This window comes from Pseudopipra pipra, chromosome 1 (genome assembly GCF_036250125.1).
Source record: "Pseudopipra pipra isolate bDixPip1 chromosome 1, bDixPip1.hap1, whole genome shotgun sequence".
Classification (NCBI taxonomy): Eukaryota; Metazoa; Chordata; class Aves; order Passeriformes; family Pipridae; genus Pseudopipra; species Pseudopipra pipra.
In genome coordinates, this window is record NC_087549.1 from 75,773,055 (window position 1) to 75,790,251 (window position 17,197).

General features: G+C 40.3%; 1 protein-coding gene across 1 annotated transcript in view; it reads right to left on the reverse strand.

Moving 5' to 3' along the window:
- The window catches only part of ANKH (ANKH inorganic pyrophosphate transport regulator), a 109,304-nt gene that overhangs the window by 40,778 nt on the left and 51,329 nt on the right, over window positions 1-17,197 (reverse strand). Inside the window, exons 2-4 of the mRNA XM_064661752.1 lie at window positions 10,295-10,511; window positions 1,821-1,939; window positions 624-707 (exon numbers count right to left, since the gene is read on the reverse strand). Coding sequence (XP_064517822.1) covers window positions 624-707; window positions 1,821-1,939; window positions 10,295-10,511 — 420 coding nt within the window. The remainder of the gene's footprint in view (window positions 1-623; window positions 708-1,820; window positions 1,940-10,294; window positions 10,512-17,197) is intronic.

Sequence of the window (17,197 nt, forward strand, 5' to 3'; positions counted from 1 at the left end):
GCCTTCACTTTTTGGAACAGTAACAAGAACAGTGCTGTACTGGCAACCAAAAGATGGTTTACACTATTGCATTTCACTAGATTAGAGAGCATTTGCAAAACCAATGTGTGAACTGGAGAATCAAGCCTTCACCTCCCAACTCAGGAGTTCATTGCAACTGCGTGAAGGGTGAGGGAGAACATCTAGGGGGAGAAATGTCTCTTTTAAAGCACTCCATCAGCCTCAGGACTGGCAGCAGCCAGCGGTCTCTTTGCCTGATCTTTCTTTTTCCCAGAGGTACACATGTATATATACAACTTGTTTCTCAGCCATTATGAAACAGGGTTGTGGAAGTGCTGGAGGACATAACCCTTGCCCAAACAATCCTGGTTCCCTACTCCTGATGTTGGTTTGGGACTGACTTGATTGAGTCAAATGAGACTGTCCTAAATCCCAACTGTCAGTAAACAGCCTTTATGTGGAGAAACAGCCACAGAATAGTATGAAAGATTACTTCTTCTGGTATCTTGCTCACAGAGGAGAAAGAAGTCACAGAGAGACTATCTGTACAACAGAGTTTCTGGTTAGGAAAGCATCTGGTTCATAATACAATGGGAACAGTGACTTCTAGGAGGAGCCTTTACCTGAGCTATGACATCTGAGATGGAGGCACATCCCACCAGGAAACTGTACTTGTGTTTCAGCAGAATCCCAGCATGGGTCCATGCCTAAAAAAAGCCAGAGAAAAGTTTGGGAACTGATTATGATGTTGTGAATGATTTCAAGTCCCAGAATACTATTTTCTGGTTGTTACATTGTACACAAGCAACCTGCAAAGCTCTTTTCCACCAGCAGTACCTGGTCTGAACCTGTGCAAACGCTAAGCCATTAATGCAGAGAAAGCACTGTTGCATTCAGTTCCTCATTGCCAGGGCTGACAGGCAGAATGGGAAAAATTTTACAGACTGTATAGAAATTTCTGAGTGATCTAATAAGAAACCACCCCTTCATAAATGAGATGCCGCATAGGATGGATTATCATAATAAATAATCCAATGTATTCTCATTCACTGGCTGGATGCACCTTTTAAGTGTAATATTCATTGGTCCACTGAGTTATACTGTGTCCTGTTTGGAAGAGAAAATTTAATGATCCAACTTATTTTTATTGTCAGCTACTGTTTCAAGTAGATAAAGTGGTAGAGAAAGTGGTGGACGCATTGCCATGAGGTTCTCTTTTACCAGTTTTACACAGTAGAAGCATTAAAGGGAGGTGCCATGTTTTTATGTTGGCAGGCCATGAGCAGCAAGCCTGGTGATCTGGGAAGCAGCAGTGCACCCCATGTGGCTCTCTTGCCCAATCATTTGAGATATACTGAACTTAGCTGTGGCTTGCAAAAACGGACAGTAAGAAATATCTTTCCAACAAATTTGTTTTGAGAAAATATTGACCTTATTCATTACAAGCTCTGTAAGTGATCTGGGAATGCATGGTAACTCTAAATCTTCCACTACAAATGGGAACGAGAAGTCTTATACAGAAAACCAGTGTAGCTCTTCACAAGATAACCAACGCTTTCCAACATGCACGTGCAGTAGCTCTGACAAGGCAGCTGAGGTTTTTGACATCTGTCATGACCTCTGGATGTTTAAAGTCCACCCAAATGATTTTTCCGCATAGCAGGAGATGATGAGTTCAGGTATATCCAGAGTTATGGCTTGCAAAGGACATACCTTGCTTCTGCATACCTTCAGTTTCCCATCAGGTAAGAGACTTCGTGAACTAAGCCATAAAAAATGTTACATTAATATTAAAATTCAGTTCTGAATCAGGCACTCACCATGGCATCCATAAAAGGGAAGGCAGCAAGATAAAGGAAGGCCCTCCGAGTTTTACTTCCCACTGATTCATCCACATGGTGCAGCTTATTAATAATGTAATACCCCAAATCGCTATATGCTGTAGAGACACAAGAATACAAATGAAAAATAAAGATTACATATGAGCTCTGGGTGAGATATGCAGAAGTACCTGAAGGACTGTGATGCCTTGGAGCTCAGACACCCATCCACTTAGCAAACAGCTGCAAGGGCTTCAGGGTATTACAGCCTCACCAGCTGCTATTTATGATTAAGAAGTGCCCTCATGGTTCTTTTTAAAGTAACCTTTGGCAGAGGAGTGATAACAAATGGCTGGTTTGGAAGATGGGTATAGTAAGTGCCACATCTGTTTGCTAAACAAACACACTGGTACTCCAGAAAATCTACTGCTCCTTCATTAAATCAAGGCTCTTTGTTAGAAAAGCTGTTTTCACCAGGCATTGTGTATTTCGTGGGATATAGTGCCTTATAAACGCTGAAACCATCTATTATCACTGCATTCTCTTGACATTACCTGTAAACCTGCTCAAAGCTGTAAAAGGATACTATGATTTGTGAAGGCATGCAACAAATCACACTCTTATGCCTCTCCTTTACTCTGTCTAATGACCACCTCTGATGGGACCTGTCAGGGCACTGTGTGCTTTGCTGTCCAGTCCCTTGGCAGCCTTGACCAGCCTTAGTTTCTTTCCTTATCTACAGCCAACACCTCAGGAGCCACGAGCCAGAAAAGAGCATCTCTGGAAATCGGGGAGTTCCCACTTCTGATTGCTAGTATATTATTTCGCTGTCCTATTTCAACCCAAGACAAAAACTTTTAGTGTTGGGCAACACACCTCTTTCAAGGTCTTTCTTTCCAAGAAGTGTTGGGTTGAAGATAGCACAGATGCAGGGACTTGCCACACACCTCTCTAAAGAACTGTTTACGGTTCCATTAGCATCCATATTATCCAGCTGTCTTAATAACCTCTAAGTCCTCCCCATAGCAAGGAATAATGAAGAGCTAGCTGTGACTGGAGTCTCTCAACTATACAGACATATCTAATAGGAACAGTTAAATAATCCAAATAGTTTTTAACCTTTTATAGACTATGTTCTAGACCTGCGTATCATTACCTAATTTCCCTATACACTCGTAATAGCTGTTAAAAGAATGATTTGGCTGTTAAGTCAACCTCCCAAGACAAGTAATGGCAGAATTACTTGTGCCTGAGGAACCTTACCTCAGTTCTCTCCCACTTGTGTCTTTTCTAAGATAACTATTTCTAATGTGAACACTGTCTGGTTTTTCATCTATAACAATTCTATTATCTTCGTACAGATCTTCATATAGGGTATTTCAGGAAAGTTACCCTTTTCATGCATCAGGTCTCATAACTGGATTGACAAATGCTAGCACTAGTCATCCAATTCAATCTTCTTAGCCTGTCTCTCATAACTCATAAACAGTATTTGGAAGCAATTGAGGAGTTTCAGTCATCATTGTTTTGCAATGGCTTAGGGATACAGCAGTTAGATGATTAACAGAACTGAAAGGACTATTTAAGTCCAAATAAGACAGTGTAAATAACACAGTAGAATAGAAGGAGGTGGTATGATAGCATTGGGAACTGGCACAAGCCTCATTCCAGACAACCAGGCCTATATGTCTTCTGCTTGAGCTATGACTGTTACACCCACAGTCTCCGAGTTCACACAGTAAATCCCAAGTTGCTTAGCCATCTTCCTGGGGCACTCCCAGCCTTGTTTCCTTTTGAAGGAGGTTGAGGAAGAACTTTAAACCAAAACTCCAACCTTTCCTCAGTTCAGGGAGGCCAGTTTAGCTCCTTAAAGTGTTCAAGTGCTTGTTGCACTTCAGTCAAACATCAAGCACAGTCTCTTTTTATTTCCACATGAGTACCCATGCACCAATCTTTGCTCAGTGTTTGGAAAACTCTCTGCTATGGATGGATTTTTGTGTGGTAAGTCCTTGTTGAAAGCTGCTTTTATGGCAGGGCAGTACATGGCCATTTCTGAATTGACTTATTTCAGTGAAGGAGAGGAATCTGGAAGGTGTGTGAGACAAGCCATATGTGAGGGTCAGATTCATTGAGCTGTCTCTTAGGTTCCATTAAGGTTGCTGTACACTTCTGCATAAAACCTTAAAAACTGCTGTAGGAAACACACCATCTTCTCCTCCACATAGGGCCTGACAGAATCAGAGTCCAGGTGCTGAGGAAGCTGCTTCTGTGGAGAAGCCTCCTCTAGCACTGCCATTCTAGAAGCACAGCATGCTGCAGAAGTCACCCTCCATCCTCTCCATGAACTCTGCCTGTTTTACATGAGACTTTAAAAATGTTTAGAAAGTGAGCAATAAGTAACTTTTTTTGCTCTAAAAGCCATTGTGATGTTTAAATTTTTTTTTTTTTTTACGTTTACTATCACGGAAAACTACTCTCACTTCTAGGAACAAACAATTCACCATAGGGTTGTAGTTTATTGACAAGGCATTCTCAATGGGACTCATACCATCACAGCCCACAGCACCACATTTTTAAAATTTCTAGGGATATCAGCACTGAGCTCTGTAAGCTTAGCTTTAGTATTTTTTTTTCTCCCTCCATCAAAAAAAAAAGTCTAACTGCACTTTTTAATGTGAATTTGGTTTCAAAACCGTAATGGTTAAGCTTAAAATGTTATTTTCAAAATGGCCAACTATTTCATATGTCAGTGAAAGCAAACAGTTACTTTTGCTGGTGTCCATGAATGTTTCCCTCCTCAGAAAGAAGGACTCAGCAAGCTGAGTTTTACTAACAAATATACAGGCATGTGTCACTGAGCTGTGAATCAGGCAATTGCTGATGCAATTAGAACTTAACCTTGGCCAACCTTACAAACTTATTATGTAGAACAGTGCAAAATTAATAACATAGACCACAGAGCCAAAGAGTATTACATGAATCTGAAGCAGATGGTGCTTCCCATTTCTTACATAATTTCAACCAAAACAGAGAAGTCCAACTCCAAGACAAGCTGCCTGTTCGCTCTCCCCTAATACCTAATTTATTTTGCTATGTGGATCAATTTTGCTACAGAAGTTAAGCAGGAATTCTTGCTTTTGGCTTTTCCAGTTGAGTTTTAAGACCCAGAAGCTTAAGAAATGACATTGAAAACTGTATACCTAATTGGATCTCCTCTTTCCTACACCAGTTTCTCTAAGAAGCCAATCATTACCACATAAACTTCAGATATTCTTAAAACAACTGGACACACTCTTAATGATGCCAGCAGTCTCAGACAAATAGCTGTACTATAGTTATTTTGGAGCTGACTACTACTGAACATGTTATACTTCAATCATAAGGAAAAAAAAAGAAACTCTCATAGGAAGTGATACCATTTTCTTCCAGGCATGGAGCTACATGTCAGTACTAGCTTTATCACAGGAAAAAAAGAATCAAAAAAATGTTTTTGGGTTAAAGCATGTTCTAGACACATTCCATTTTCATACTTTGCTGCCAGTTTTAAAAATTAAGTTGGAGACTTTAGAAGTAAAAAATCTATTCTGCTACTTGTCAGAAAGATGGCTCACATGGCCAAAACTGGTGCTGATCAGGAGTTTCTCAATCACAATCACAGAATATTCTGAGTTGTAAGGGACCCACAGGCACCACTGAATTCAGCTCTTAAGAGAATGGCCCATATGGGGATCAAGCCCATGACCTTGGTGGTATTAGCACCATGCTCTAACCTGAGCTAATTTGTTCAGCTAAGTGATTTGGGCAGATAGGAAAATATCAACATGAAAAAATAAAACTAAATAGCAAATCTTCATTTGGAGATGGCATAGGGTATATAGATTTCTTTATGTCTTTGATTACCCTGATCTAAAACAGAAGAAAAAGCCTGTGTCCCCCTTGTGAAAGCCCAGATGATCAGAGCGTCTAAGGCTTTGTGTTTGGTTGGGGGTTTTTTCTGCTTATTTTTACATGAATTAGAAAAAAAACCAAAACAGTTTAGGAGCATCTCAATGCAGACTGATTACTGCAATCACCTTTTTCCATGCTCAGCTCTAGTTCCAAAATTGCATTAGTTGATTTTCCCAAATCTATCAGTGACAGTTGGTATCTGAAATATCTTCAGATAAGCCAGCATCTCATGAGTGTCAAAATTTGGCTGTTTTAAATAAAACACAGTCATTGTATCCAAAAGTGCTTTGGTGTTAGGCTTTCTTCCTTTGCCCCAAGTATCTTCCTGAGAAGAAACTGCCCCTGTTGTGGAAGAAGGGTTGGGGCAGCCAGGGAAGCATGTTACTGCTTTAACAATGGCCATGTGAAGATGCTGAAGCAGGACAAATTTTTAATGAATAACATTTTAATTTTATTTGGGGGAGGGAGGAAGGCAAATCTGGATTATATTCTGATTTGTGTTCCTGTCATTTTTTTCCAGGGCAAAATGTTCAGTATGAGCCAGTACAGTGGGCACATTTGAACAAGACTGATTGGAAAAAACCCTCAGCTTGTCATAACCCACTCTGTAATTCCTAATCTCTAGAAAATTCCAGTAGTGTTACACAGGAATTGGTGAGATTACACCTATGTCTCACTTCTTATGCAGATCTTTCATGTACATACAGTGACTATGCATGTGGGAAGTTCAAAAGGATCAGTGGGATTATCAGAAACTGCTAAATTTTCCCCTGTGCAATCTATGCTGGAGTGGCCTATGCCCACTAGCCTATTAGTAATAAATGGGCACAAAACAAATCACTCATATGTCTTGTCCATCCAATCTGCTATAGATTACTAAAGTTAATTTATACTAAAGTTTATTGGTTACTGAAGTTCCAACCATTTTCTCCTGGTGATGACCATGATCTCTCATGTAGTTTTCAATCAGGTGTAGTGGGCACCAATTAAGGATGTCTGCTTAAGCAAAGAGGATGTTTGCTCTAAATAACTTCTGCCTTGTCATTTCCAGAACCTCAGAGAGTTATTCAAGAGGAAATAAAATTTCTCAGTATACTATTTCTCAGTAAACTAGTGAAAAGTTGAACAATGCTGTTTTATTGCCAAAGAAAATGTGCACATCCTTCATGACACTGGTGTTAAAAGGACTCACTTAGTTTGAAGGGCTTGCAAGCAACACTAAGAAATGCATTATGTTAGCATAATGTTATATAAATTACTTTTCTCCTCTGTCAAGCTGGCAATTTAGTAAGATATCAAAAATATGTAAAGACAGGCTTAGCATCTTGAATCCCTTCTCTTACAGCCACCAAGATGCCAATCTCTGAAATAATGAGACACTTTAGACTCTGGCTACAGAATGAACTTCCCACCAGGAAATCCTAAATGGCAGCAGTATCTACCCCCAAGATAGCTCAATGGAAGGAAGGCAGCATACTATCTTCTATTTCCAGATGACACCTGAAACAGCAAATCCAGGAATACTGTACTGACCAAGGTTTGCAGCAGCATTATAAGTGGGATGAGAATATAGTTTCAAATCCCTTCAGTCAACTTGGTTCTCGGTTCTTACTGATACCTGTACAGGGAAGTGATAGGAACTGTTGGTGAGGACTTTGCAGATGTTCATAGGAATGTGGTGGGGACCCAGAGCTTGCAACTGAGAGTTCAAGTGGTTTAGCTCAGCCAGTCACCCCCATAGAGGATTGTGTGAGGCCCAGAGGGGAAGCAGTAGTGGGGAGCTGGTGCTGAAGCAATGAAGCATGAGTCAGGTGGGTGAGACAGTCTGTTTTGATATTTTAAATGAGTAGAGGTTGCTGTTTGTGAAGAGCTGTGTGTGTAGACTGCAAATAGTCTCTATCGCAGTTGGAAATGTGGTGATTCATTGTGGTCAATGTGTTTCTACCACCACTTGTTTTCTTCCTTCTGACTTTTGGTACTCTGTATTTCATCAGGCTTTTTGTTTCCTGTTTCTTCCTGGGCTTTGACAGTCCACAGCAGATAGTCATGTCATCTTCCTTAGCCCTATATTCATGGCATGTAGAAGAAATTCGGTCCCCTGAGTGTTGTTGGTTTCTCTTTTTCATCCACCGAGCATCAGTACCCTGTATTTGTGTCTCCTGTAGATTAGCCTGTGATAGGCTTGTAGCTGCTAGGGAGTAGTTGCAGGTCCTAGGAGGCTGCCTGTCACTGAACTCCTTCTCTTCCTCCTGCTAGGCAGGCTGTGCATCTGTGGGTCAGAGCAGAATAATCAGGATTTGAAACAGGTTCAAAGGAAACTTGGAACATAAAACTTGGCAACGTCGCCCAGGCAATTGGTGCTAGAATCTGACTAACTGCATTCTCTTGGGCACTCTGCCAGTCTCTGATGTGGCCTTTGCATACTTTCAGGCATAGGCAAGTTAAAATACTAAAAAATATTTTGCAGTCTGTCACCATAAGCAGCTGAAAGATTGTGTGCAGCCCTTTAATTCAGGACTTTAAAGCATGGCAAGCACAGCCTCCTTTTTTTCCCCCAGAATCTGCAGAGGGCATTTCAGAAGTTCAAAACTTCCAGGCAAACGCAAGAAACTTATCTGGCATATTTTCCAACCGTTGTTCCAAACATCTCCTTTCAATAAGAAGTCCCACATGGAAAATCCAGTTATGTCTTTCACCTGGAAATTTGACAGTTATACTTTAAATTTTGTTAAAATCTATCCTAGCTTAAAATAAAATACTGAATGACTAGAAAATAATTTTTTATCCAGCTGGCAAAGCCAAAAATTTTGACCAGCACTGGCAGGAAAGCAAGTGAGCAACTAGAAGAGCAGCTCTGGGGGCTGAAGAAACATTCCAAGCAAAGAAACATGAGAGCCAAATGTACAGATGGCCCAAAGTTTATAATACTGACTCAATAAAGCATTCTCAAATATCAGCATATTGAGGAAGTGACCAATCGCTTTCAGTGAATTAAATTAACTTGAATGCAGGTATTCAGCTTATAAAATTAGCATGAGCTTATCCCTGGTACAGAGTTGCGATGCCTAGTGAGCCATTATTGTAAGCATTTATTGTGACCATAACATGGAGCAAAGGTAAATAGCACAGGGCTCTCGTATCAGTGGTGGAATAAGCGATGTGATAGTCAACAAACTGTAGTGCTTGGGAGGCACATAAAGCTGGTGACTATAGCTGACAGCCTGTTAAAGGATAAGAGCAGAGGGCATTTGAATTTACCAGATTTACCTACTCAGGCAGGAACTGAAATAGTCCTATTCTAGTCTAGTCTAGTCTACTCTAGTCTAGTCTCTTTAACACTATAGGCTGAACAGCAACACATGTTGCTCTTGAGATACTAACAGACTGATAATGAATGGTGCCTCACTTCCAGGCCACTCTGTGATTTCATAGCAATTCAGGATATTGCCATTACACTTGCATTTCCCATTTTTCTGTGATGGAATGGCCCCCTACTGCTGGTCATCCAACTCAACACTACTGCCTGTCAACCGACACGAGGCTCCATAGGCTGTCACATTACTTCCTCCCTCCCACCCCTTAGAACTCTCAGCTTTTGGGATTTTACCTGCTCAATGCAATGCCCTTTCTGCTTCTTCCTCCAGCATCTCCTGCTCCTCCTTGCTGAGGTCCAGAGATTTCGGCTCTGTAGACTGAGCCAGAAGGTGCAGAGAATCCGGTGCAGTTTTTGGAGAGGATGAAGTTAAAAGTCTTCCAAGTCACGTGACTTTTTATTGCTGTGGCTGATGCTTGAGCTGATATCCCGTTTCTCCAGGCTCTCAGAAACTGGCAAATCCTGTGACTGCCTTACTTTTTACGTTCAGTTCATGTTTGCTTGTGTATTTTCTTTGTTTCAGAGTCAGAGTACACTCAGGGAGCTGGCCTCAGTTTGGTATAAAGTGCTCTTAGTAACTACTTCCTCCCTTACAGATTAATTATTCAACAGAAGTGGACGATGACTAGCAGTAGTAGAGAGTAATACCTGATATTTTAATGAGCATGCTGGCACTTACTTGCTTCGAGTTTTGTAGTATAAGTAGCAAAGGGATTGGTACAGAGAGAGTACACTGACAATGCTACCAACAACTGACAGACAGCCCTACCAAGCACACCTTAAAACCCTGCCAAACCCATTCCAGCAGATACTGCTAGTTGATCATCATTACCTAATAGTAATACTGAGCTATCAGCTTCAGGCAACCTGTCAACCTAGCCAAAGATTTGCTCACACACCTGACTGAAAGAGATCAGCAGCATGTTCAGCTGCCAGGCAGGAGAGCCCTGTGGGTGGAATCTGATCCTTAACAATTTGTTTAAAAGGTAATAAAAATCGTGTGGACGGGCATGATACCAGCCCAAGAGATTTCATCTCTTTTACATCTCCTGTTGCACTTACAAATGAAATATTAAGCCTACACATTAATCAGTTTGAAGAACAGGCAAGGGAAGCAAATGAAATGACACAACTACATGTGAAGTGACCTTACCTATTAAGGTATGAAATATAGCAGCTACAGCGCCAGCCACAACCATGCACAAAACTGCTTTGGTCCTGTCTCGCTTGCTGTTCACAAACACCAGACCTACATTTTTGAAGTCACTCATTGGACCCGTGAAGAACTTCATCAAGGAGTATGCCAGCCCATAGCTGGCCAACATTTCCACAGCATCTTCCTTGACAGCAGCGATGCCCCTATTCAAGGCCTGTGGAAACACAGAAAGAGCAAATAATGTAGCACATGTGGAAGTATATCAAACACAATTTTCTGCATCTGGTTTCTGAAGTAACAAGCAAGTACAGCTGTCATTGTTTTCACCCCAAGCTGGACTTTATTTCTCTGGATTCAGCAGGAGTAGCTTGTGACCTGTTACGCAGGCAAAATAATTTAATATAGACTAAATTCAAGTCAAGTCGAGTTGAAGATAAGGTAAGTATCTGTCTCTAAAGTGTATAACGGAACTCTTGCTACACCAGAAGTCAGTCTCTTCCCTTTTTAGAATAATTTTATGACCTACTAATAATCACGGATGATACAAGATCACTGAAATACCGCTTTGAGGCCTCAGCCCTGATTTGAACAAAGCACAGTCCTTGCAGGTCATCTTTAAAGGTGAAAACTCTGACATTATTAACTGCTCAAAGTTCAGGAGCTCAAAAGTTTTTTTCAGTGTAACAAGCTTTTCACAACAGCACATGTAATTGTTCTTAATAGCTAATATTAGTCTATGATTTTTATTATGAAATGAGGCCAAATATGCCCATGATTAAACATAACTGATATCCTTTCATCTATTTTACAAGGTTCTGATACTATATTCATTTACATCTCCTTGTAGCATATTTAGAAAGAAATACAGCACATATCTTTTAAGACATATTCAGGTACAACTAACATACTAATTCATTCTAGGTCCGTGTTTAGGAAATGTCTGCCAATGAATCAGAGAGAATTAGATGGATTATTTTTATAACTAAGGTGAACCATATTAAAAATGTGTAACATTCCTTCAGATTCCATCTTGAACAAAAATGCTTCTCAAATATTGAATAAAAATGACAGAATGATAGATTTTATCTGCAGTGTGACAGCATCAATCATCTGGTACACCCAGCAAACTGTTAAAACAAGATTAGATTCAAAAAGCATGAAGGATGAAATATGACTTGTTTTAACAAGTATTTAGCTCCTGTGGTTTACAGCTGATGCATGCTGACAGGGCCATGACAATGAGACCAATCAGGAATATCTTGCCAACCCACCTCAGTCTATCCACTTACACAGCCATCCTATTACCACTTTATCTGAATGAACAAACCAGGCAGAGTATCATCACGTAACTGTGGTAAAGTCCTTCCACTTCAAATGTAAGCATAGCCTTTTTATTGCAGTCTTTTGACTTTTTTCCCTTCCAAAGACCATGCAAGCAAGCAACTCCTACTGACTTCAAAAGAAACTGCATCCGTGAAGCAGAAATGAGCAGTTTTCCTACTGCTCTTTTCCACTCTTCCTGTGAGACATGATTAATATTTGAAACTAAAGCTGCACTGTCAAAATAGCAAAAAAGCCATCGAAAATACCACCTTCTCCATCCTTGATGCCTGCCAAATCTCCCTCCTGTAATATGCTCTGACCTGAATGCCTGAGGCTCCAAATGTTTTCATCTGTCTTGCTTCAGTTTGTTCCTTCCTGAAAACACCACGTATTAGATATGGAATAACTGCAGCTCCTCTATGTAACCTCTCCTGGGATATAGATAATTCCATCTACTGCACTGGTATCAATTCAAATTATATTTAATCTGCAGACGCCAAAACCACTAGTGGGTTCACAAAACTGCATTCAAACAATTTGTGGAAGACTGTGGCCTCTGAAGTGAATAGTCAAGTTTAGCTGGATGATGTCATAATTGGTATTAAGGTGTATACAGAGTTACAATTTTTTAATTTAAACTTCCTAGAGATGCTGAATCTCCCAGTTGTTGTTGCCAGTAACAGGCAAATAGCCTTAGATTATGACAAATAAAAGGTTCCTTCATCATGGCTCTTCCCTTCTCTTTTCTTCTGTCAAAAGTGAAATCTTTCTGGCAGCTTCAACTTAAAGAGAAACAGCTAACCAATTTCAGGCAGTCTAATTTAAAAGCTTCTTGTCACATGTAAACAGCTGAATTATTTCCAGCACAGTTTCAAAAGCACAAGTGCTTCCTTCCTGCTTTGTACAACTACAGAATACCAGAGTCTGTGGAGGATGGTAATCCACTTCTGACAAGGCCATGGGATAAACTGGCTTTAAGAAATAACATTCTGTCAAGAGGCATGGCACTATGATGCCTGTGCAGAGAGACAAATCTTTGCCTAGCACAGACCTCATGCCAGTGAAAACAGTTCCATATGAATTTGGCCCCGGGGTAACTAAGTTTTTCCACATAAGCAGGACAGACAGAAAGACTTGAGCATTCCTTTTTCTCTCCCTCTCTGGTTTTACTGGTCTTTTTTGTATGAATGAATGACAGCCAAGTAGGTAACTTCCTGAGTAATCTTCCCTGGAGACACCCTATGTACCAGGTAAGGTAAACTGGCAAAACACAAAAGGGACTACTCTAAGAGGAATGTTGCCATTAATTTATACTCCTGTGGAATGCCTGGCTGACATGACGAAATACTCTAGAGGCTAGTGCTGAAAAAGCAATCCTCCTAAGTGCTTCTATGGAAAGATCCTTAGGAAATGAACAGTCAATAGGCCTGTGTACAGATGGTTTAGCTTCTGTAGTCTTTTCCTTTTTCACTTTTAGATGACAATGTAAAAGGCTCTTCATCCTCAACTCTCAAACACTATAAGAAAACTTGTGTAGCTTTTCTACCCCATGTACCTTTGAATATATTTGCTGCTGAAGCTGCTGATGTCATATTTAATATCCTTAAACCCACAAGAAATCCCAGATAATCGATAAAGCTGCTTTGGGGTGCAATATGAAAGATGCAAGCACTTGATCTTTCATGGCATGCCACCCATGCAGTTGGTAATCTTACAGTCTAATTTCCTGTTAGATTTCCAATTAAATCTGTCATAAAGGAAGACAATATAAACTAGGGCAAGGTCTTCACTTTTTAATCTGACTCTATTTTGTATGCTTTTTGTGTGAACAAAAAATCAATAACAAAGGTTCATCACTAGCATCTGTATTCACAAGAGAGCATAACTTCACAAAGATCTGTGTAGCTTGTCAATGAAATCACACAGAACTAGGTAGTAGTAATACTAATGACAATATTTAATACAACCATGTAGCTTGATCATACATATTTCAGATGTCAGCCTATTTTGAGATGGCTTATTCACACCAAAATTGATGGGATAACTAGGAAATCCAGATGCTGGAAGACAGACTATTGTTGACATCACCTTCTCCTGAGTTCTTAATGAACCACTGAACCTAATACAGTACTAGGTGAAAGTGTCACAGTAAAGTGCAATTCTTCAAATGTGATTAAAACCAAGCCACAGATACTGGTGGCCCTTCTTTTAGAAATAACAGGAAAAAAACCATAGAACACTTTCAGGCACAGCACAGTCTGGTAAGCACATGGACAAGTTAGTTGAAATAAGTCATATTCCTAAAATACTTCTCAAAAAGGCAGACACCAAGATCTACAGCTACTTCTATACAATGTCTTTCTATAACACATTACATTAACACTACAAAGATGAAATCTTTACTAGAGGACATGGTAACAACCCTTTGAGCCTTTTTTTAATGAATGATTGTGTGCGGTCTTTAATGTTCACTAAAATCAGAGAGGACTAGCATTTTTAAACTCCTATCCAAAAGATTCAAGTCAGAGGAATACCGAATAATACACTTAATGACATTTCAAGTCAGTAACCACATCTTAACAATTGGGTACTGCAGCTGGCTTTATCCTCTTACAAGGAACATATGAGACCTCTATCAAATTTCTAGGACATGCACGATGGATGAATCCAACAAACTTTTGCAGGCAAAGGCAGCGATTTAAAAAGCAACAGTTGTGAGAAAAATGTCAAAGGTCTGACTTGTCCTATTTTGCATGAGCTTTTAGCACTATTCACTAATGTTGGTAGAAAAGGTTTGGTTTCAATCTATGGCTACACACCTCTGTTGCCAAAAATTCAAAGTCCATCTCTTGAACTGGCTCTATAGAGTTTAACCATTACTCAGATGATCCTCTCCTCCCAGAGACTACTGGATGACTGATGTTTTATTTTGTATTGGTTTAGACATATAAAAATATTTTAAAAATACACTGAGAAAGCAATACCTATTGTATAGGTTTTCTTCTGATTTTAAAACTGTTTTACATACTGCATAGAATTTCAATAGTCTATATCTGACTAGAAGGGCATATTTTCTACTTCATTTGAAGTTAACTACTGACCGTGCAGTTCGAAGCTGGGATCTTGGCTGAGAGGTTTTCAAGTTTGCTCAGGCTATTTATTTACCCAAGAGTGACATCAAAAATCTGCTCAATTTGGCAGTATCTCGGCCAAATGTATGTTCAGTTCAGCAAACGTTTTTAATAGTTACCCTTCTTCCTACCTGCTCTCTCCCAAGAAAAATGGAAGAGTGCCAACACATCCAGGTAAAGAGCAAGCTGATGTAGAGGATAGTCTTTCCCCTGTGTCAAATAATCTCTTCTGATGATTGTTGGCTGAGTTTTCATTTACTAAGTCCTGTCATGCTACAATCTTCAGCATCAAATGTACCAGCTGGCTCTGGTTGTTCTGCCTCCTGCTGTCACCACTGCCAGAAGGACACCTGACATATCTGATGCTCTGTAAGCACACCATAATTAGACCACTGTGTAGGTGACAACCTGAGCATTATCACATCTGCATCTCTGCTTCTGGTAAAAGCATAAAGGCAGAAACCCCTGATAGGCAATTTGACATAAACAGCTAGTGCTCTGACACAGGTTTCTGTAAGACTTCCACAGACACAGGCATAGAAGTGGGAGAAAACTGGGCAAAACTAACATGCACACATTTATTCTGGCTCAAGCAGACTGTTCAAACATACTATAAGAAGAGAGAGCCCTGTAGGGTAGAGGGACTCAGACCTTGTATCTTGAAAATTATGACTGAGGAGTGTTCATTGTTTTAGGTCTTTTGTTTTGGGGTTTGTTTTGTTTTGTTCTGCAAGGCTTTCACCCTAATTCAGTATATCTAATTTTGGGTCAGCATCTGTTGTAGCTCATGCATCAGATGACTGAAATGCCATCTGAGGTCAATTGATATTAGCCCACTACTAAAAACCTTTACTTCCCCCTGTTCTGTTACTAAAGCTGGCTGTGAGATAACAGCCAGTCACCCCTGCCCCCAGCATTGCAAATGCTAACACTGGTTCAACCCACAGAAATAATCCCAGTCCCCAGCAAGAGACCAGAGCTCTGAACCCCCATCTGAAGGAACACAAGATGCCTGTCCTGAGAGAGGAACACCTAGACATCCCTAGGGTATACAGCCTATCTATTGAGAGGCTGCCCTTGAGCATCAGGACTGCCCCGAAAAGGAGAGCTGAAGTTCTTGTGCTACTTGCTTCTTTGTAATTCAAAGTGCAGGGCAACTGCCACATTTTATCTTTAAAAAAAATTAGTCAACAAAAAATTTCAATCCAATTTACTCTGTCTGCTTAAGTAATGAGAATATAGCCTAGAAGAAAGCCCATATACAAAACAAAAAATAATTAAAAAAAAAAGACAAAAGCCACGAAATGCAATCAGTGGCAATTTTTTCCCCATTCACATTCCTGAGCAGAAATGAAAAGCAAGAATTAATATTTTGCAAAGTTCTTACTCTAATAGAAATGCCTGTTACCCTGTGACCATGATCAGGTTCTCAGTTTTACTTGTTGACACTATCCACTCACTATCCAATGTCCCGGCTATATCAAAGTATGTCTTGGGAGAAGTTTAAATAAATTCTCTAAATCCAAAATAACATAATTCTAGAGCACTTGCAGCTTTCACTTGACCTGGGATGCACTGGGGAACAGCACTTTCAAATAGGCATAGCCAGGAGGTGTAGGAATAACTAGGGCAGCAGTGGCAAAGTCACGTCAGTGAAAATGGGAAATCCTTCCCATGGCAAGAACTAAGGCAGAAGAGGACATGTTTTGGAGCTGGAGGAGCAGCTATGGCACACTGGCCCTAGGGCACCCACTGCCTTTGTGTAGATTCAAGGACAACAAACAGCACAAGGAGGCAGAGAAAAATAGAAAAGCCACAGGGGACTGCAGATGATACTGGTGCAGAACTACAGGAAAGAAACCAGACTAAGTGAAGCCAAAACATGTCTCCTTTTCAAGCTAGATTTGACAAAGCTTCAAAATATTTATGACAGGGAGAAATGGTGGAGAGGTGAATCAGTTGCTGCAGATGATTGCCTCCCTGTGGGATGTGGAGAACACAGATCTTGAAGCCAAGAGAGCTATTAGCCATGACGGTGGGAAGCCCTTCAGGACACATTCCGTGTAGTGTCTGTGGAACAGGGATGCCTAACACCTGTATGAAGACAACTTAAACCACTGCCGTTTCCACTGATGTCTGTGGAGAAACATGACCCCAGAGATGAGATAACAAGCATTAACTTTTCCTGGCCTTTTTTAGGCAAGCAGTGCTTCTAGGGGAACAGGACAAAAGCAAAATCAATGTGTACGAGATATTCCTCTGCATTATGACTTTTCTGGTATCCTCTGACTGGTGATAATCAACTGTCCAAAATGTACTTAGGATGAAACATGCAAAGGAATGCTTTGCTCCCAAAGCAGTGTGCAAGCTTTTTATTCAGGTTTCCCTGGAGCTCATCTACAAAGGTGAGAACCATTTGTGATTATGTTACATAAGCATGGCAAAC